We start from the raw sequence: 20,837 nt of genomic DNA, 5'->3' as shown, positions 1-20,837 counted from the left end.
AAACAAACGAGCTCCGACTGGGTAAAAATCATTCTAGAGCTCCGACTTTCTGACGTCATGATTTGACCTCGTCTATTTTCCGAGTTCCCAGTTGTTTTGAACGCGGCATTAGAAGTATCTTTCACTTTGAGCTGTCAGACTTTCATGTGCTCATTACAATCTGATGTGGATGGTCGGGGGAATTTGTCATGCTCAGTGAGGTAATGTTTTGCATCCTGGTGGAAGCTATGGTGCTTTTGTTTTGTCCTGTAGCCTAAGGTTTTTATGTGCCAAGGATAAGGAAAAATGCAGCCTATACACAAACGCATTGTTTTGAATGTCCACTGACATCCCAACAGTTAAATATGCAATAAAATATGTTTTATTCAAATGAGCTTTCAAATTCTGCTACTTGCTTTAATGTCAAAAGAGTATGAATTTGCTTAGAAACATATTTATTTCTAGAATCTTTAACCTGACCATATGTTTGAATATCTGCAGTAGTTTGAGCTCATCATCAGGGTTTTCAGCTTCAAGTTCCAGCGTGTACAGTAAAAGCAGCAGTGGCACAGTGGAACAGAATAATACAATATTAGAAAGAAAAAAGTGTCATTGCAGTGACACTTCCGCTTCACGTTATTTTCTCTCAGGCCCCGCCCCGTGTGTCGTCCAATCAGAGAGCTCGTTTAGAAGCGCTTCAAGAGAACATTATTATTATGGTTGAGAGATCGACGGCACTGGGAATCAGACCAAGAAACGGATCGAAATCCACGGTAGATTTACCGTCGATAGACCATCTGCAGTTATTGTAACGATCGATTATTTTATTGTGACTGTTTTGACCGAGAAGCCAACACAATTCCTACATCATCCGATACTGCTTTGCAAAGACAGGTAAACCGTTGGATATCCGGCTTATTCGGCCATTATAGCAATCGTCCAGGCAGAAATCCCCCCCGTAATGAATTTACGGTTGTATTCTGAGCGAGCTCTTCCATTATTAACACTACAGTGTCTGATGGAAAGTGCAATCAAGCTCGTTTTATTTTGATGATCTGTCTTGCAACAATTAATATTTTCGCTGTTTATGTCAGTCAGCTTAATTCACCAGCTCTATTTGTCAAGTGGAGAGGAGCGGGCAGCTGAGGGCATGGCTTATCGCCACACAAGGTGCTTTAGTAGCGGCCGTCTGCTACAGCAACATTGGATCCTATGAACACCCCGTAGGATCGGTATTAATAATAGGGCTACAATGTAGCTAGTGTTGATTAATTGTAGCCGACCATATTCAGAATAATATATTGCAATGAGGTGGTGCTGAAAGAGTGCGATAGAAAAATTAACAAGAGGGGGAATGGCTGACTATAGTTGAAGGTTTTCCCTTTGACTTGGATGAACTATAAACTATAACGAATAGGCTGTTCTTAAACGACTTCCTTCTCTCCCTGACAGTGACAGCTGTGGTCTTTTTGCATGCAGCAATAGGTTCCCATCGCCGCTAGGACGAGCCTGCATCGACTGAGACATTGTGATAGGCTGGCTATAGGAGAAGGAACCGGCTGCATGCACCTCCTCCACCGTCAGCAGCGAGGACGGTACCGTTCAGTGCCTGTATCACCCGTTAACGGGATGACGAAGTGAACCAAGCCTCCTCACGCACCGAACGCTGGATTCCGCATGAGGACTGAATGAGTGGAAAGAGAGGGAGACAAGAGGTGATGGCGATGCTGATCTAGTGAGGAGAAGGGAAAGCCTATTCCTTTTCCCGATTGATTTATCAGGACCTTAACAGCCGACACGGGATCTCTACCGAGGTTTCAACAACCAATTAATCCCCTCGCACGACGGAGGACATTTGCCATTCCGAGGCGATGGGAACCGCGCGTGGATGCCGGACTGCGGTTTAAACGTGCACGTGTCTCTCTGTGAAAGCGCCGCTGTGATGGAGCACGACGAAAGTAGCGATGCGGAGGTTGCTGCCGAGCCCCTGCTGCACGGTATTCACGCGCCCAATCGGATCAGGCCCTCGTCGTACCGGGCACTGCGGAGTGCCGTTTCCAGCCTGGCGCGCATCGATGACTTCGTATGTGAGAAGATCGGGTCAGGGTTCTTTTCAGAGGTCTTCAAGGTGAGTCTTCAATGCAACTTATTATTTTATTTATTTATTTTATTTATTTTACCTTTATTTAACCAGGTAGGCAAGTTGAGAACAAGTTCTCATTTACAATTGCGACCTGGCCAAGATAAAGCAAAGCAGTTCGACAGATAAAAACGACACAGAGTTACACATGGAGTAAAAACAAACATACAGTCAATAATGCAGTATAAACAAGTCTATATACAATGTGAGCAAATGAGGTGAGAAGGGAGGTAAAGGCAAAAAAGGCCATGATGGCAAAGTAAATACAATATAGCAAGTAAAATACTGGAATGGTAGTTTTGCAATGGAAGAATGTGCAAAGTAGAAATAAAAAATAATGGGGTGCAAAGGAGCAAAATAAATAAATAAATAAAATTAAATACAGTTGGGAAAGAGGTAGTTGTTTGGGCTAAATTATAGGTGGGCTATGTACAGGTGCAGTAATCTGTGAGCTGCTCTGACAGTTGGTGCTTAAAGCTAGTGAGGGAGATAAGTGTTTCCAGTTTCAGAGATTTTTGTAGTTCGTTCCAGTCATTGGCAGCAGAGAACTGGAAGGAGAGGCGGCCAAAGAAAGAATTGGTTTTGGGGGTGACTAGAGAGATATACCTGCTGGAGCGTGTGCTACAGGTGGGAGATCCTATGGTGACCAGCGAGCTGAGATAAGGGGGGACTTTACCTAGCAGGGTCTTGTAGATGACATGGAGCCAGTGGGTTTGGCGACGAGTATGAAGCGAGGGCCAGCCAACGAGAGCGTACAGGTCGCAATGGTGGGTAGTATATGGGGCTTTGGTGATAAAACGGATTGCACTGTGATAGACTGCATCCAATTTGTTGAGTAGGGTATTGGAGGCTATTTTGTAAATGACATCGCCAAAGTCGAGGATTGGTAGGATGGTCAGTTTTACAAGGGTATGTTTGGCAGCATGAGTGAAGGATGCTTTGTTGCGAAATAGGAAGCCAATTCTAGATTTAACTTTGGATTGGAGATGTTTGATATGGGTCTGGAAGGAGAGTTTACAGTCTAACCAGACACCTAAGTATTTGTAGTTGTCCACGTATTCTAAGTCAGAGCCGTCCAGAGTAGTGATGTTGGACAGGCGGGTAGGTGCAGGTAGCGATCGGTTGAAGAGCATGCATTTAGTTTTACTTGTATTTAAGAGCAATTGGAGGCCACGGAAGGAGAGTTGTATGGCATTGAAGCTTGCCTGGAGGGTTGTTAACACAGTGTCCAAAGAAGGGCCGGAAGTATACAGAATGGTGTCGTCTGCGTAGAGGTGGATCAGGGACTCACCAGCAGCAAGAGCGACCTCATTGATGTATACAGAGAAGAGAGTCGGTCCAAGAATTGAACCCTGTGGCACCCCCATAGAGACTGCCAGAGGTCCGGACAGCAGACCCTCCGATTTGACACACTGAACTCTATCAGAGAAGTAGTTGGTGAACCAGGCGAGGCAATCATTTGAGAAACCAAGGCTGTCGAGTCTGCCGATGAGGATATGGTGATTGACAGAGTCGAAAGCCTTGGCCAGATCAATGAATACGGCTGCACAGTAATGTTTCTTATCGATGGCGGTTAAGATATCGTTTAGGACCTTGAGCGTGGCTGAGGTGCACCCATGACCAGCTCTGAAACCGGATTGCATAGCAGAGAAGGTATGGTGAGATTCGAAATGGTCGGTAATCTGTTTGTTGACTTGGCTTTCGAAGACCTTAGAAAGGCACGGTAGGATAGATATAGGTCTGTAGCAGTTTGGGTCAAGAGTGTCCCCCCCTTTGAAGAGGGGGATGACCGCAGCTGCTTTCCAATCTTTGGGAATCTCAGACGACACGAAAGAGAGGTTGAACAGGCTAGTAATAGGGGTGGCAACAATTTCGGCAGATAATTTTAGAAAGAAAGGGTCCAGATTGTCTAGCCCGGCTGATTTGTAGGGGTCCAGATTTTGCAGCTCTTTCAGAACATCAGCTGAATGGATTTGGGAGAAGGAGAAATGGGGAAGGCTTGGGCGAGTTGCTGTTGGGGGTGCAGTGCTGTTGTCCGGGGTAGGAGTAGCCAGGTGGAAAGCATGGCCAGCCGTAGAAAAATGCTTATTGAAATTCTCAATTATGGTGGATTTATCAGTGGTGACAGTGTTTCCTATCTTCAGTGCAGTGGGCAGCTGGGAGGAGGTGTTCTTATTCTCCATGGACTTTACAGTGTCCCAGAACTTTTTGGAGTTAGTGTTGCAGGAAGCAAATTTCTGCTTGAAAAAGCTAGCCTTGGCTTTTCTAACTGCCTGTGTATAATGATTTCTAGCTTCCCTGAACAGCTGCATATCACGGGGGCTGTTCGATGCTAATGCAGAACGCCATAGGATGTTTTTGTGTTGGTTAAGGGCAGTCAGGTCTGGGGAGAACCAAGGGCTATATCTGTTCCTGGTTCTAAATTTCTTAAATGGGGCATGTTTATTTAAGATGGTTAGGAAGGCATTTAAAAAAAAAAATAACAAAACCTATTCATTAATTACTGTATAATATTATATTGAAATGCTTAAAAAACTATGTATAGCCTCCTTGTATATATATGCAGCATACTACTACTTCTGCAATGACCCATGAGGGCTGAACCTTGATAGCACAGGAAGTAATAGTGTGCCCACCCCTTTGACCAAGGGCATCACCTCCTCAAGTCCAGCTTGCTACACAAGGTTCATCATAATTTACAGGTCTATAGGTCACACACAGGAAAATATGTGTAGGACTGTTGACGGCAGACATCACAACCTTGTTATTCTCAGTATAGATGACAGACCACCCTATGACTCCCCTGAGAGACACATCTCATTAGTACAGCTGCTAGGATCTAGCTAGCCCAGGCTCATGACTCTCCGTTTCATTACATTACACATAAGTCATTGGAGGAAGGCGTCTTCTGTAGGGGGAGTTTTGTTAAGAGCCGCGCCGCTCGGTCTGAACATTAAAGAACTCGAGTATAGAGAATCATTGTACCATCTAAGCCGCTGTGAAATATATTTTCAATAACCAACAATATTGTATATTCAGCTGTTTTGAAGTTGGTGTTCAAAACCGAAAGTAAAAGATGCAAAAGGAAACTTAAGAACGGGAAGCATAGAAATAGCACACATAGAACAGATCTACTGCTTTTTAGACTTGCGCTCAATGCCATGACAGATCTATAACTCACATTTCTATGCTAAAGAAAGTTAAATTTTATACGGTTAGGGTTCCCAGACGGACATGTCTCCATGGTACAGCGCTTGTTTACCGAAAACAGACGGAAGACTGAGTGCACTGCCTGTGCTAATTAGCTATCTGCGTCTCCGAACACCTGTGTAAATGGAAAACACCCGCCACAAACGTGTTGTCACTGAAAAATACTGTCGGCTGCAACTGTGTTAAAAACAGTGTACAGTAAGTGTGTATTTTGCATTTGTGGAATAATGTTGATGTGAAATGAAAGTAGAGAGCTTTACTTTTCGAGAACTGTACCACAACTGAGAATCGATTCATGTTTAGATGGATTATTTGGCTGTTTTGGCTGCCAGAGCCAATTCACTTCTAAACAGAACATGTAATGTCCTTGGACTATAAGGAGTTAGGTTATTCTCTTTAGTCTGTTGTTGGGCAGGGATCTAGTCTATTTCTTAGAGACTGGTTCAGTATACACTAACAAAATGTTTCCACATGGTGAAAGAGGTGGGAATCTCTCCTGCCAGGGAGGTGTGTGTCTCGGTGGCACTGTGCCCTGCCAGGGAGGTGTGTGTCTCAGTGGTACTGTGCCCTGCCAGGGAGGTGTGTGTCTCAGTGGTACTGTGCCCTGCCAGAGAGGTGTGTGTCTCAGTGGCACTGTGCCCTGCCAGGGAGGTGTGTGTCTCAGTGGTACTGTGCCCTGCCAGGGAGGTGTGTGTCTCAGTGGTACTGTGCCCCTACCCTGCCAGAGAGGTGTGTGTCTCAGTGGCACTGTGCCCTGCCAGAGAGGTGTGTGTCTCAGTGGTACTGTGCCCTGCCAGAGAGGTGTGTGTCTCAGTGGTACTGTGCCCTGCCAGAGAGGTGTGTGTCTCAGTGGCACTGTGCCCCTACCCTGCCAGAGAGGTGTGTGTCTCAGTGGCACTGTGCCCCTACCCTGCCAGAGAGGTGTGTGTCTCAGTGGCACTGTGCCCCTACCCTGCCAGAGAGCTGTGTGTCTCAGTGGTACTGTGCCCCTACCCTGCCAGAGAGGTGTGTGTCTCAGTGGTACTGTGCCCTGCCAGAGAGGTGTGTGTCTCAGTGGCACTGTGCCCCTACCCTGCCAGAGAGGTGTGTGTCAGTGGCACTGTGCCCTGCCTGAGAGTTGTGTGGCACTGTGCCCTGCCAGAGAGGTTTGTGTCTCAGTGGTACTGTGCCCTGCCAGAGAGGTTTGTGTCTCAGTGGCACTGTGCCCTGCCAGAGAGGTTTGTGTCTCAGTGGTATTGTGCCCCTGCCCTGCCAGAGAGGAGGAGAGGACTGTGTGATTACAGGAGAACAGGTCGCGCTCACTGCTCACACTAAGCTGATTACCTCTCAGGCTCTCACAACCTCTGTGTGTGTTTCTGTGTGTGTGTTTACAGTGTGTGCATCTTCAATCTTAACTATAGCAACTTCACTGTGAACTGAAGGTGTGATGGTGAGCACATCAGTGTGTGAGGACTTGTGTGTGTTTGTTTTATAACCTCAAGGTCCGTGACTGCTGTATAAATGCCCATGTCGTTACCACAGACTATTAACATGACAGTCAATGTGTTCACTGGGCCAAGATACAGTACATTACTGATTCACAACATCAATGTGTTCACTGGGCCAAGATACAGTACATTACTGATACACAACATCAATGTGATCACTGGGCCAAGATACAGTACATTACTGATACACAACATCAATGTGTTCACTGGGCCAAGATACAGTACATTACTGATACACAACATCAATGTGTTCACTGGGCCAAGATACAGTACATTACTGATACACAACATCAATATGTTCACTGGGCCAAGATACAGTACATTACTGATACACAACATCAATGTGATCACTGGGCCAAGATACAGTACATTACTGATTCACAACATCAATGTGATCACTGGGCCAAGATACAGTACATTACTGATTCACAACATCAATGTGTTCACTGGGCCAAGATACAGTACATTACTGATACACAACATCAATGTGTTCACTGGGCCAAGATACAGTACATTACTGAAACACAACATCAATGTGTTCACTGGGCCAAGATACAGTACATTACTGATACACAACATCAATGTGTTCACTGGGCCAAGATACAGTACATTACTGATACACAACATCAATATGTTCACTGGGCCAAGATACAGTACATTACTGATACACAACATCAATGTGATCACTGGGCCAAGATACAGTACATTACTGATTCACAACATCAATGTGTTCACTGGGCCAAGATACAGTACATTACTGATACACAAAATCAATGTGATCACTGGGCCAAGATACAGTACATTACTGATACACAACATCAATGTGATCACTGGGCCAAGATACAGTACATTACTGATACACAACAAATCTGCTTAGGCTATAGGCCTGCAGAACAGTCAAATGACCATGCATTAAAAGCATTAGATTCCTGAGCCCCAGTGTGTTATTTGCCTCTGTTGAAGGCATTTGTTTTCTATATTGGCCAGTTCTACTTTCCATTGTGCTTAATGATCTTTAGCTCTTCATTCTCTAAGCTCTGAACCTCTCTCTCTCCCTTTCTCTCTCTAGTTAGGTGGGTCTGCAAATACAGTCCAACCTTCATTTGTTTGCACACTTCAGTTTGTCTTGGATAAGAGCCTTGATTTCCTTCCTCCATAAGTTAGTCACATCCCCTATGGGTGGAACTTATTGTGTGTGTGTGTGCACCTCCCAGTATGTAAGGGTTGTACTTTGCTTCTGAAGAGTGTTATCATCATGCTGTCAGAGTGGGAAGTATTTATTCAGTTAGTCATAAAACTCAACTTGGAGATGAAACATTTCAGGTTAAATATATATTATGACCTCATGCATGTTGTGGGGCAACTTCCTGATAACAGGCATCAACGACAATAGAATTCAAATATACCAAGGCTGACACCGTTGGCTCGTTCAAATGTTTACACCCTCCACTGAGGCATGCTAGAGAGAGAGAGGGACTTCTCTGACCAACATCCCATTGACAGCCCAACTAGCCAACATCTGAATGTTGTTCCTAACCTTAACCAAACACTTAACCTGAACCCTATCTCAACCTTCATTTTAACCAATCAACATTAGTTTGCTGGTCAGCCATGTCCCTTTAGTTTTCCCTGAGGCTCAATTGGAAAGCAGCATTGGAAACAGTCTTGGTGGATTAGCATTTTGTGGTTGTTGATTTCTTTCAGTAGGAAGTAGTGCACTATACAGGGATTGGGGTGATATTTGGGAGGAACACTACGTTTAATGCTGTTCACTAGATCTGATTCTCACCCTGCCATGTGTCACAGGAGTGGCTTCATTTAAATTAGGCCCCAGATTTAATCCCCATCTCTCTGTCTCTGTCACTCTGTCTCTCTCTCTCTGTCTGTCTGTCTCTGTCTGTCTGTCTCTCTCTCTGTCTCTGTCTCTGTCTCTCGATCAATGACACAACGCTCATGCCGTCAATAGTTAATATTCACCAAACATTTGATTAGCTTGCCAACATCCTGTTCTTGCCTAATTCACCCTGCATGATCCTGATTGATTAGAATACAGGTCAATGATACTAAAGCTGACCATGTTTTGCATTGGTCTTTGCAATGGAAATAGTTTTACAGCCCATGTTTTAGTCCGACAACCAATTAATTTACATTTTAAGAGTTGACTGGTGTGGTTTTGCTCAAAAGTGTTTGGAGGGTGTGTGTTTGGAGGGTGCGTGTGTGTGTGTGTGTTTTAAGAGGCTGAGACTGTCTTGTCTATGTTGTGATGTCACAGTGACGGTACCCTGGATTTGTGCAGATCAAGAGGGGTGATTGGAAATCTAGAAATCCTATTAGTGCGGAGCGGCTATTAAATACACACAATATGTTCTTCCATCCTCATGGGGACCTAATATCCATCCACAATCCTATTTTCCAGAACCTTAACCTGTAACCCTTAACCTGTAACCCCCCCCCCCCCCACACACACAGACACACACACACACACACCTCACACACACACAGTCTGACTCAAGCAAAAAGCCACACATAGGTCTTCAACCAATCATTGTCCATAACGCATGTCACATGCTAGTACATATACACCACTTACACACTAATTGCAACTAACACATCCACCTCCTTTCTCTTCCCCCCTTCTCTCTCTCCCTCTTACACACACACAATACCAGATCTACTATTAACTGTGTCCCCTCACCTCCACGTAGAAGTTTCCATAGCCCTAAGCACAGATCTAGGATCAGCTTTCCCTCCTCAAACTCTGTACTAGACCATTAAGGGGGGGATTCTAAACTGATCTTAGATCTGTATAGGAAGGAGCAACTTCTTCATACTCCAGGTTTTTGTCCCACCTGGACAAGAGAAATATCTACAGTTGAAGTCAGAAGTTTAAATACACTTAGGTTGGAGTCATTAACTCATTTTTCAACCACTCCACACATTTCTTGTTAACAAACTATAGTTTTGGCAAGTCAGTTAGGACATCTACTTTGTGCATGATACAAGTCATTTTTCCCAAAATTGTTTACAGACAGATTATTTCACTTATAATTCACTGTATCGCAATTCCAGTAGGTCAGAAGTTGACATACACTAAGTTGACTGTGCCTTTAAACAGCTTGGAAAATTCCAGAAAATGATGTCATGGCTTTAGAAACTTCTGATAGGCTAATTGACATCATTTGAGTCAATTGGAGGTGTACCTGTAGATGTATTTCAAGGCCTACCTTCAAACTCAGTGCCTCTTTGCTTGACATCATGGAAAAATCTAAAGAAATCAGCCAAGACCTCAGGGAAAAAAATTGTAGACCTCCACAAGTCTGGTTCATCCTTGGGAGCAATTTCCAAACGCCTGAAGGTACCACGTTCATCTGTACAAACAATAGTACGCAAGTATAAACACCATGGGACCACGCAGCCGTCATACCGCTCAGGAAGGAGACACGTTCTGTCTCCTAGTGATGAACGTACTTTGGTGCAAAAAGTGCAAATCAATCCCAGAACAACATCAAAGGACCTTGTAAAGATGCTTTAGGAAACCGGTACAAAAGTATCTATATCCACAGTGAAACGAGTCATATATCGACATAACCTGAAAGGCTGCTCAGCAAGGAAGAAGCCACTGCTCCAAAACCGCCATAAAAAAGCCAGACTACTGTTCGCAACTGCACATGGGGACAAAGATCAAACTTTTTGGAGAAATGTCCTCTGGTCTGATGAAACAAAAATAGAACTGTTTGGCCATAATGACCATCATTATGTTTGGAGGAAAAAGGCGGAGGCTTGCATTCCGAAAAACACCATCCCAACCGTCAAGCACGGGGAGGCAGCATCATGTTGTGGGGTGCTTTGCTGCAGGATGGACTGGTGCACTTCACAAATTGATGGCATCACGAGGAAAGAAAATGATGTGGATATACTGAAGCAACATCTCAAGACATCAGTCTTGAGTCTTGGTCGCAAATAGGTCTTTCAAATGGACAATGACCCCAAGCATAATTCCAAAGTTGTGGCAAAATGGCTTAAGGACAACAAAGTCAAGGTATTGGAGTCGCCATCACAAAGCCCTGACCTCAATCCTATAGAAAATGTATGGTCAGAACTGAAAGTGTGTGCAAGCAAGGAGGCCTACAAGCCTGACTCAGTTACACCAGCTCTGTCAGGAGGAATGTGCCAAATTTCACCCAACTTATTGTGGGAAGGTTGTGGAAGGCTCCCCAAAACGTTTGACCCAAGTTAAACAATTTAAAAGCAATGCTACCAAATACTAATTGAGTGTATGTAAACTTCTGGCCCACTGGGAATGTGATGAAAGAAATAAAAGCTGAAATAAATCATTCTCTCCACTATTATTCTGACATTTCACATTCTTAAAATAAAGTGGTGATACTACTGACCTAAGACAGGGAATGTTTACCAGGATTAAATGTCAGGAATTGTGAAAAACTGAGTTTAAATGTATTTGGCTAAGGTGTATGTAAACTTCTGACTTCAACTGTATGGAAGAATACCGTATGTAAGAATACCATAGTACCCTCCAAGCTCATCACTAAGCTGAGGGCCCTGGGTCGACAGGCCGACCCCAAGTGATATAGATGGGCTACAACACCTCCGCCACGCTGATCCTCAACACGGTGGCCACACAGGGGTGTTTGGTCAGCCCCCTTCTATACTCTCTGTTCACCTATGACTGCGTGGCCATGCAAGGGGAATGGGAAGGTTTGGCCGGCAGGGATGTTCTTGCCCCATCGCGTACTAGCGATTCGTGTGGCTTGCCGGGCGCAATGCACGCAGACACGGTCGCCAAGCGTACAGTGTTTCCTCCGACACATTGGTGCGGCTGGCCTCCAGGTTAAGCGAGTGTTGTGTCAAGAAGCAGTGCGGCTGGGTTGTGTTTTAGAGGACACACGGCTCTCGACCTTCGCCTCTCCTGAGTCCGTACGGGAGTTGCAGCAATGGCACAAGACTAACTACCAATTTGGATACCACAAAAATTTAAAAAACGATTACAATTATTTGTATTTATTTTTAAAGACATGTAAAAAAAGATCCCTTCACATAGACAGCGTGGTGAAGAAGACACACTGCCTGCTGCCCTCCAGGACATCTACAGCACTGGTGTCACAGGAAGGCCATGAACATCATCAAGGACCTGATCCACATCCTGTTCACCCCGCTTCCATCTAGAAGGTGGAGACAGTACAGGTGCTTCAAAGCTGGGACCAAGACCAAGAGACTGAGGCCATCAGACTGTTAAATAATCTCCACTGCCATTTAGTTTCTAGTGAAACTATGGTTGTCTCTAGTGAATACCACCCAGTCCTCTCTCTCACCTCATCTCTATGGTTGTCTCTAGTGAATACCACCCAGTCCTCTCTCTCACCTCATCTCTATGGTTGTCTCTAGTGAATACCACCCAGTCCTCTCTCTCACCTCATCTCTATGGTTGTCTCTAGTGAATACCACCCAGTCCTCTCTCTCACCTCATCTCTATGGTTGTCTCTAGTGAATACCACCCAGTCCTCTCTCTCACCTCATCTCTATGGTTGTCTCTAGTGAATACCACCCAGTCCTCTCTCTCACCTCATCTCTATGGTTGTCTCTAGTGAATACCACCCAGTCCTCTCTCTCACCTCATCTCTATGGTTGTCTCTAGTGAATACCACCCAGTCCTCTCTCTCACCTCATCTCTATGGTTGTCTCTAGTGAATACCACCCAGTCCTCTCTCTCACCTCATCTCTATGGTTGTCTCTAGTGAATACCACCCAGTCCTCTCTCTCACCTCATCTCTATGGTTGTCTCTAGTGAATACCACCCAGTCCTCTCTCACCATCTGAGAGAGAGGAGCCATTGTAAATCAAATAAAAATCTTAACTGACTGATCTAGTTAAATAAAGGTTAAATATTTGTATTTTAATAATTATCTCTATGGTTGTCTGAAGCAGTGCTGCTCTCTGTCTCCCCCTGCAGGTGCAGCACAGGATCACAGGCCAGGTGATGGCCCTAAAGATGAACACTCTGGCCAGCAACAAGGCCAACATGCTCAGGGAGGTCCAGCTCATGAACCGGCTCTGCCACCCCAATATACTCGGGTATGTCTAGAGCTGTCACCCTCGCTCAGACCATTTATTAGTAGCACTGTGTTGTTGTCACAGATGGAAGGGGTTCTTATAATCTTTGTGGTAGTAGCCTACCTTTGCTGTGGGTAGAACTTGCGTCAACTCTCAGCAGCACCACCCAAGGGAAAAGACACAACTGCTGTCAATTAAAAACAACATGTAATCTGGAAAGACGGATGGGCAGAAAACTAACCTGTAAAATGGTGCAAAACCATTATCAGACAGAGGACAGACACACACAAACTCCCTTCATAATGTAAGACATTATTGGAATCATTGAAACCTCTTGTCAACTAGGTTTGAAATCACATTGTTGTTTTTAGTTATATAGATGATGTATTCTGGATGTATTCAGTGTGTTTTGAATGCTCTCCCTCTCTGCTCAGGTTCCTGGGAGTGTGTGTACAGGAGGGCCAGCTCCATGCTCTAACTGAGGTAAACTCATCCGGATTCTATCTCTCTGGAGGGAGTCCTTGCATTTTATCTTCAAGAGACAATAGTGTCCATGGTAACAGAATTGGCTGTATACACGGGCCATAAAAAGTAATGAAGATGAGGGTTGCGTTCCATTTAAATTAAATTCTACACAGGCCTGCAACGAAGATAGGCTAAGGTCTCTACAGAATATTACGTCCTTACAATGCCTATGGAAATGTTTAACGTCTCAGGAACCACATCAATTTAGTGTAGAGTTAATGATCATGTAATATGTGTAGGCATGCACAGAATCTGTCTGTCTGGAATGGACTCAATCTCATTAACTGTGTGTGTGTGTGTGCTGTTGTCATGGTTACCTGCAGTACATCAACGGGGGTAACCTGGAGCAGCTGCTGGACAGTGACAGGTATCTGTCGTGGTCGGTGAGGATGGGTCTGTCTCAGGACATTGCCTGTGGCCTGCAGTACCTCCACAGCAAGGGCATCTTCCACAGAGACCTCACCTCCAAGGTAGGATATATATATATATATAGGGGACCAGACAGACACACAATAACTCTTCCCTTCACTTCATATTGCATTAATTGTTAATTTAATCTCTCACACACATTCATATGCTCTCTCTCTCCTCTCCTCTCTCTCCCCTCTCTCTTATAGAACTGTCTGGTGCGCTGTGAGAATGGTGTGTTCACTGCAGTAGTGGGAGACTTTGGTCTGGCAGAGAAGATTCCAGACTACAGGTTAGTACTGTGAGAATATTCCAGACTACAGTTTAGTGCTGTGAGAAGATTCCAGACTACAGGTTAGTGCTGTGAGAAGATTCCAGACTACAGGTTAGTGCTGTGAGAAGATTCCAGACTACAGGTTAGTGCTGTGAGAAGATTCCAGACTACAGGTTAGTGCTGTGAGAAGATTCCAGACTACAGGTTAGTGCTGTGAGAAGATTTCAGACTACAGGTTAGTGCTGTGAGAAGATTCCAGACTACAGGTTAGTACTGTGAGAAGATTCTAGACTACAGATTAGTGCTATGAGAAGATTCCAGACTACAGGTTAGTGCTGTGAGAAGATTCCAGACTGCAGGTTAGTGCTGTGAGAAGATTCCAGACTACAGGTTAGTGCTGTGAGAAGATTCTAGACTATAGGTTAGTGCTGTGAGAAGATTCCAGACTACAGGTTAGTGCTGTGAGAAGATTCCAGACTACAGGTTAGTGCTGTGAGAAGATTCCAGACTACAGGTTAGTGCTGTGAGAAGGTTCCAGACTACAGGTTAATGCTGTGAGAAGATTCTAGACTGCAGGTTAGTGCTGTGAGAAGATTCCAGACTACAGGTTAGTGCTGTGAGAAGGTTCCAGACTACAGGTTAGTGCTGTGAGAAGATTCTAGACTGCAGGTTAGTGCTATGAGAAAGTTCCTCTAGATTACAGGAGGACTATATGACTCTCCCCATATTCCCATCATGACTGCACATATAGCCTACAGTCTAGATGAGTTAGTTAAATGCATTGTACATTCTATTGTTTTTAAATAAATGTGTTCTATATGAATGTTATTTTCCTCTCCTCCAGTGACGGGGTTGATCAGCAGCCTCTGGCCGTGGTGGGCTCCCCCTACTGGATGGCCCCGGAGGTGCTGAGAGGAGAGCTCTATGATGAAAAGGTACTAACAGAAGCACAGATAGAACAATGAGACAGATATTTCACCGGATGTATAAATGTGAAGCATCCGGTTGGCGTTTCCAGTCACTACCAAATATGGTGATGAGAGGAAGCCCAGAGGACAGCAGTGGGAGAAGATAGATTTTGGCCGACATTCTGCTAATTTACTCATCGATGAAACATTTGATCTCAATGCTTTTCTGTTCCCACAACTACAATCTGTTATGAAAAGAGTGGACAAAGTTTTGTAGACTTTACCCTTTGCCAGTTGTTGTATTGTTTAGAAGGAGTGCAAAGGTGAATTGAGTTATTGCACACGTGCACTACAGAGTAGGTGTTACCTAATGAACATATGCAAAAGCATGGTAGAACGAGCCAATGGGATCTCGCTAGCTCGTGTTTGGCTCTGCCCACCTCCTTGCTTGTTCTGCCCACTATGGCTCATTTGTTTCCATTGGAAATGACAGGCTGTGGTTTATCTTAGTTAAGTTATAGAAATCTTTGACAGTAGTCAACTGTTTCCTGGCTGTTATCTCACTGGTCCGGGTGCATCATTATACGAAGCAAACACAGTAATATAATGCAATAGTACTCTGCTATAAAACAATCTGGAAGGACAACTGTTCCATGTTCCTGCTGTGTTTTTCTGGTTGTGTCTAGTGGGTCCTGCTAATATGTATGTTTCTAGCAAATGACCAGACTCTTCCAAGGTGTATTATTGTGAATATTTCAAGTGAGATGTTATTGATTAGATGTGATTGGCTGACTCTGACCCCTAGGTGGATGTGTTTGCCTATGGAATTATCCTGTGTGAGATCATCGCCCGGATAGAGGCTGATCCGGACTTCCTACCTCGCACTGAGGTACACACACACACACACACAACCCCACAGTTTATGACAGGCACACAGTTAACCAATGCTTTTCCTTTTTCCCTGATCACACAACCGTAAATCAATGGTTTCATACTATCACACAACCCTAAATCAATGGTTTCATACTATCACACAACCCTAAATCAATGGTTTCATACTATCACACAACCCTAAATCAATGGTTTCATACTATCACACAACCCTAAATTCAATGGTTTCATACTATCACACAACAAACTGACAGTGTAAACCCTTAATCCAACCCTTTCTACACCACTTTTTTTCCACTTTGACCCAGAAAATAAATGCCCTCCCTGTCCTTATTGCACATTATCTGCAGTGGAAGACTTGGATATTTAATCACTGCAGTACAGGGCAGCAGTTCCAGCTACATGTGATGTTTAAAGTGGAGCTGACAGTGTTTTCACTACTGTAACGACTAGAGGTCGACCGATTTAATCGGAATGGCCGATTAATTAGGGCCTATTAATTGTCCAAACACAAGGCTGCTTTTCCACTCCATAGTTATTTTGACTTAGTATACAGTATGTAATTCCCACATATTCTAAGAATGTATGACAATGTAAAAATGACTATTGTCAGAAATCTTCTAAAGAAATATGTCATTTTTCCTGGGGGGACTATACTGTATGAACAGATTTTAATGATTTCATGTTGATAAAGTACTGTCAGTTCCACTTTAATGAGGATAACTCTATCACAGTGTATGTCTCCATCTAGTTGATATGATGGAGAACTACAACATGTATATTATTTTAACCTAGTCAGACAAACTGATTGACAGCTAGTCGGCTACATTAAAAGATGATGATGATGATCCTCTGTGTGTGCAGGACTTTGGACTAGATGTGGATGCCTTTGAGAACCTGGTTGGTGACTGTCCAACACTATTCCTCAACCTTGCAGTCCTCTGCTGCAATGTAAGATGCAGACTGACTGACAGCCTGACAGATTGACTGACTTCATAATAATTGGATGCATTAATGACTCTGTGTACATACTTACTGTAAATGCACAGATTGACAACCTAAAACCAACCATACATTCCAAACAGTAGGCACTGTTTACACTCTTCCTGCTCCCCTCACTCTGTTTCTCCCTCTTTCTTAGATGAATGCAAAGATACGTCCCTCGTTCTCTGAGATAGTGGTCTTGCTGGAGGGGATGGAGAGAGGAGAGGAGGAGAGGAAGACGGCCATCCCTCTGGGCGATTGTCTCTCCTCAAAACCCCCCACTGGCCACATCAGCCCCTACCGACGACGGAGTTCCCTCTGTCGCCCCGGCGACCAGCAGTTGTCACGGAGCCAGTCTGAAATGCTTCCACCAACGACGCCCCCACTCGGCACCCCGGCCCGGGTCAACCCCTTCTCCCTGCGGCAGGACCTGAACGGGGGCCGCATCAAGCTCTACGACACCCCCAGCAAGTCTGTCATCTCCCTGACCTTCACCCTTCCCCAGCAGCCTGACACCTGCGCCTCTCCCCCCCTCAGGGGAAACCTCTTACTCCGCGGGCCCCCCCGACGCTGCCAGTCTCTCCCCTGCACCCCCGAGCCGGGGCGAACCCTCTCCCTCCTCCGGGACCCCGACCTGCAGCGCTTGGGGAAAGAGGATGAAAGGAGGAAGGAGAAGGGAGGGATGGTGGAGGATGAAAGGAGGAAGGAGAAGGGAGGGATGGTGGAGGATGAAAGGAGGAAGGAGAAGGGAGGAATGGTGGAGGATGAAAGGAGGAAGGAGAAGGGAGGGATGGTGGAGGACGTGTCAGATGATTCAGGGCTGCCTCTGGACCTGGTGTCTCTGGGTCCTCTGGAAGAGGAAGAGGAGGAAGGTTTTTCTCTGGGGGAGCCTATGGACTGCAGCAGGTCTCCTGACACACTAGAGGGCGCTGTCCCTACACCAGGGAGACATCTACTACACTCAGCCTCGTCCTCTTCCTCCCTGTTTCTGCAGCCTAACGGCTGGCGTCACCCAGTCTCCAATGCCCCTTCCTCCCTCCCTCCTCTCCCTCATCTGGACAACAACAACATCTCGGCGATGGTGGTCGTCGGCCGTCCGATTGGCTGGAGGGCTAGCGGCTACCGCACCGCAATCCCGGGCCCCCCTGCTGGCCCCGCCCCTGAACAAGATGAGGTCATTTCCTGTCCGGGCTGCTGTCTGATTGGTCTGAGCTTTCCATCCGTGTGCCTGAAGGGGGTGCCGACCCCTCGCCGCGTTCCGCCCCGACGACCCTACCGGAACCTCAACGGGGGGGGCATCAGTGACCCTTCAGCTGCCACGGCAACCAAGGGACTGCTTTGTTGCGGGGCGAATGGTCTCACTCCTCCGACCGCACCTTGCGTGCCTGGGCTACCCCTACCAGAGGCACAGACTTAGGCAGGACTCTCCCTAGTGGGCTGACTGGCCAACAACAACATTAATACCAGTGACATGACTGAGACTTTGACTGGTTCTGTTTATTGTCGCTATTACTATTTATTATTACTATTAGGAACTGATGATGTTGATGATTACTACTACTACCTGAAGTGTGTGTGTGTGTGTGTGTGTGTGTGTGTGTGTGTGTGTGTGTGTGTGTGTGTGTGTGTGTGTGTGTGTGTGTGTGTGTGTGTGTGTGTGTGTAGGTGGTGGGGACACTGGTGGTTGTATTGGGAGAAGCAGAATAGGAAACCAGAAGTGGGTTATTGATGTGAGATCTTATATATTGGTTGTTGACCTGGCGCCATTTGATAATGTCAGTGTGTCGCTGGTTTGTTCACTGACTTTCTGCACTCTGAATCTTTCTATTTGATTCCTACTAATGGTTTTTCACTGGTCTGGGTGGTGCTTGAGATTTGTATTGAATTCAAACAAGTGCTTCTTCTTCCTATAACCCACTATGATCCAGGTATCCTCTCAGTGTGTGTGTGAATTTTTAACAGCTTGTGTATCTTTGAAACAGCAGGAAAAGCAATTCTCCTAGTTTATTTACATATTGTACTGATTATTTCACTCTAAGTTCTGTCTGTGTGTGTGTCAGAGGGAGAGAAAGTGTGTGTGTGTGTGACTGAATGACTAAGGTTTGTCCCTTGATGTCTGTTTTGAAATGTTAGTGGTTTGCAGGTCATTTCCCCGTACCCGTGTGTGAGATTAGAGAACTGTGTAATCATTTAATATAAAGTTAGTGAGGTGAACATAATCTTTACTATAATGTTTTTTGACACTATTGATGAGAATCACTCCACTCTTCATTTCATAGGGCTACTGGTTCCGTACCGGTATCTGAAATGGCACCCTATTCCCTATATAGTGCACTACTTTTGACCAGGGCCCACGGGGCTTTGGTCAAAATAGGATGCCATTTTGTCTGTTGTCCCCAGAGCTTACGGTGTGTTTGTCTCCCTCTGCTGGCCTGGAGGACCCTGGCATACCAGGCCGCTCACAGGCTTTGTCTCTTCCTTTCGTCATAACCCTTTCCTTCTACGAGAAGCTATACATGACCAGACCAGGGAAAAATCCAGGCTTTAGTTATAGACCTGGAGGATTTCCTAGTCGGGTCCCTTTGTCAGGAAAAAGTCCCAGCCATATATCATATCAACTGATATGAGGGGACTGAAAAAGGTTTATGGCTATGCTATTAACATTTATAACCAGTTCTAACCACTTAATCTAGCTAGTGATCTGTAGGAAAGGAGGAGGAGGAATACCCAGGAGGTATTGGGACGTAGCCAGTCACACTCAACTGTACTGGCCAGAGAGTCTCTTTGTTACTGCACTGTTTAAACAGCATGATTTACAGAGTCTGGACAACTGTGTGCATCCATCCAAATAATTCCACTGTTCTGTCCCATATTGATGATGTCATAATGACAATGGTACAAACACCGACCCATATGTCCATGGAACAACTGAGGGAGTGTAATGCACTTTCTTTTTTAAAGCTGAGAATCTTGTTGATTTAACATTATTTATGAAATCATGTATGTAGCTAACTAGTAAACCCTTCTGCTGGCTGGGATGTTGGTTGGTCTGTTGCTAGTTGGAATAATAAATTATTATTATGGAAATGTGTCTGTTCCTTTCCGGGAACAACCCTTCCCCTTTAGACACTTGTAGAGATCTGAGAGGACTTGATAGGATGCATCAATATAGTCATAGCTCCACCTTGTCCTCTGATGGAATTTCACCATATTGCTTAAGCCTGTCCAACCCTCTCAGATCTCCACCAGTTCCTATAGGAAGGGGTTGTTTCTGGACAGGGGCTCTGTTTCTACTAGAACCCATCCTCTACATGCAAGACACTGATCAGACCCCTTGATTTTTTCCCTCCCATATTTTATTACGTTACAGCCTTATTCTAAAATGGATGAATTGTTGTTTTCCCGCATCAATTGACTGTACACACAACACTCCATAATGACAAAGCAAAAACAGGTGTTTTGACATTTTTGCAAATGTATTAAAAATAAACTGATGTCACATTTGTTGAAGCACCTTGTCACTAGTGTAGAGCGGAGGAGGCAGTCGCAGGTTTAGAACTACTACATTTATTTAAGCACCATTTCTTTTATATCCTTTGAACTTTACATGTTGGTGCTCATGGGTCCTTTTACATGGAAATGCCCAGAGGTGACTGATGCCTTTGATTCCACGGCAGCTGAACCATTTCAACACCATGATCTGGATTTGTCCACTTTCACATTGTTTGAGAGATACCGGTGTTCTCTATGATGAGACAACCAGCCTAGATTGTGTCAATGATCTGAGGAAGAAGCTCTTCTCCAATAGGTAATTTTAGATGGAGAACATCACAGGCTGCACTACTACAACATTCAAACAGAGCAGTGTACCAAACAAGCATTTCGTCAACAAGTCTGAAAACCATTCAATTGGCACTTTCACCAGAAACTACTGGATGGACTAAACCAGTTGATTCCTGGAC

General features: G+C 45.0%; 1 protein-coding gene across 3 annotated transcripts; it reads left to right on the top strand.

Annotated features, from left to right (window-relative positions):
* The first annotated feature begins 99 nt into the window (after positions 1–99).
* On the top strand, positions 100–20,385 carry tesk1a (testis associated actin remodelling kinase 1a). Of its 3 annotated transcripts, none has more exons than XM_031814825.1 (10): positions 100–200; positions 1,432–2,107; positions 12,785–12,906; positions 13,320–13,368; positions 13,734–13,880; positions 14,028–14,110; positions 14,937–15,027; positions 15,806–15,889; positions 16,756–16,842; positions 17,033–20,385. In XM_031814825.1, the coding sequence occupies exons 2-10, from the start codon at positions 1,868–1,870 to the stop codon at positions 18,290–18,292; spliced, it is 2,163 nt and encodes a 720-aa protein (XP_031670685.1). In that variant the 5' UTR covers positions 100–200; positions 1,432–1,867; the 3' UTR covers positions 18,293–20,385. The 3 variants fall into 3 exon arrangements, with proteins under 3 accessions (XP_031670685.1, XP_031670686.1, XP_031670684.1); XM_031814826.1 differs by lacking the exon at positions 100–200 and adding an exon at positions 681–873 and having other exon boundaries at positions 1,459–2,107; XM_031814824.1 differs by lacking the exon at positions 100–200 and adding an exon at positions 681–873.
* Positions 20,386–20,837: the final 452 nt, after the last annotated feature.

The sequence above is a fragment of the Oncorhynchus kisutch genome, unplaced genomic scaffold, assembly GCF_002021735.2.
Source record: "Oncorhynchus kisutch isolate 150728-3 unplaced genomic scaffold, Okis_V2 Okis07a-Okis12b_hom, whole genome shotgun sequence".
Lineage (NCBI taxonomy): Eukaryota > Metazoa > Chordata > Actinopteri > Salmoniformes > Salmonidae > Oncorhynchus > Oncorhynchus kisutch.
Note: the sequence above shows the minus strand (reverse complement) of the source record. Positions and strands in the feature narration are given on the sequence as shown.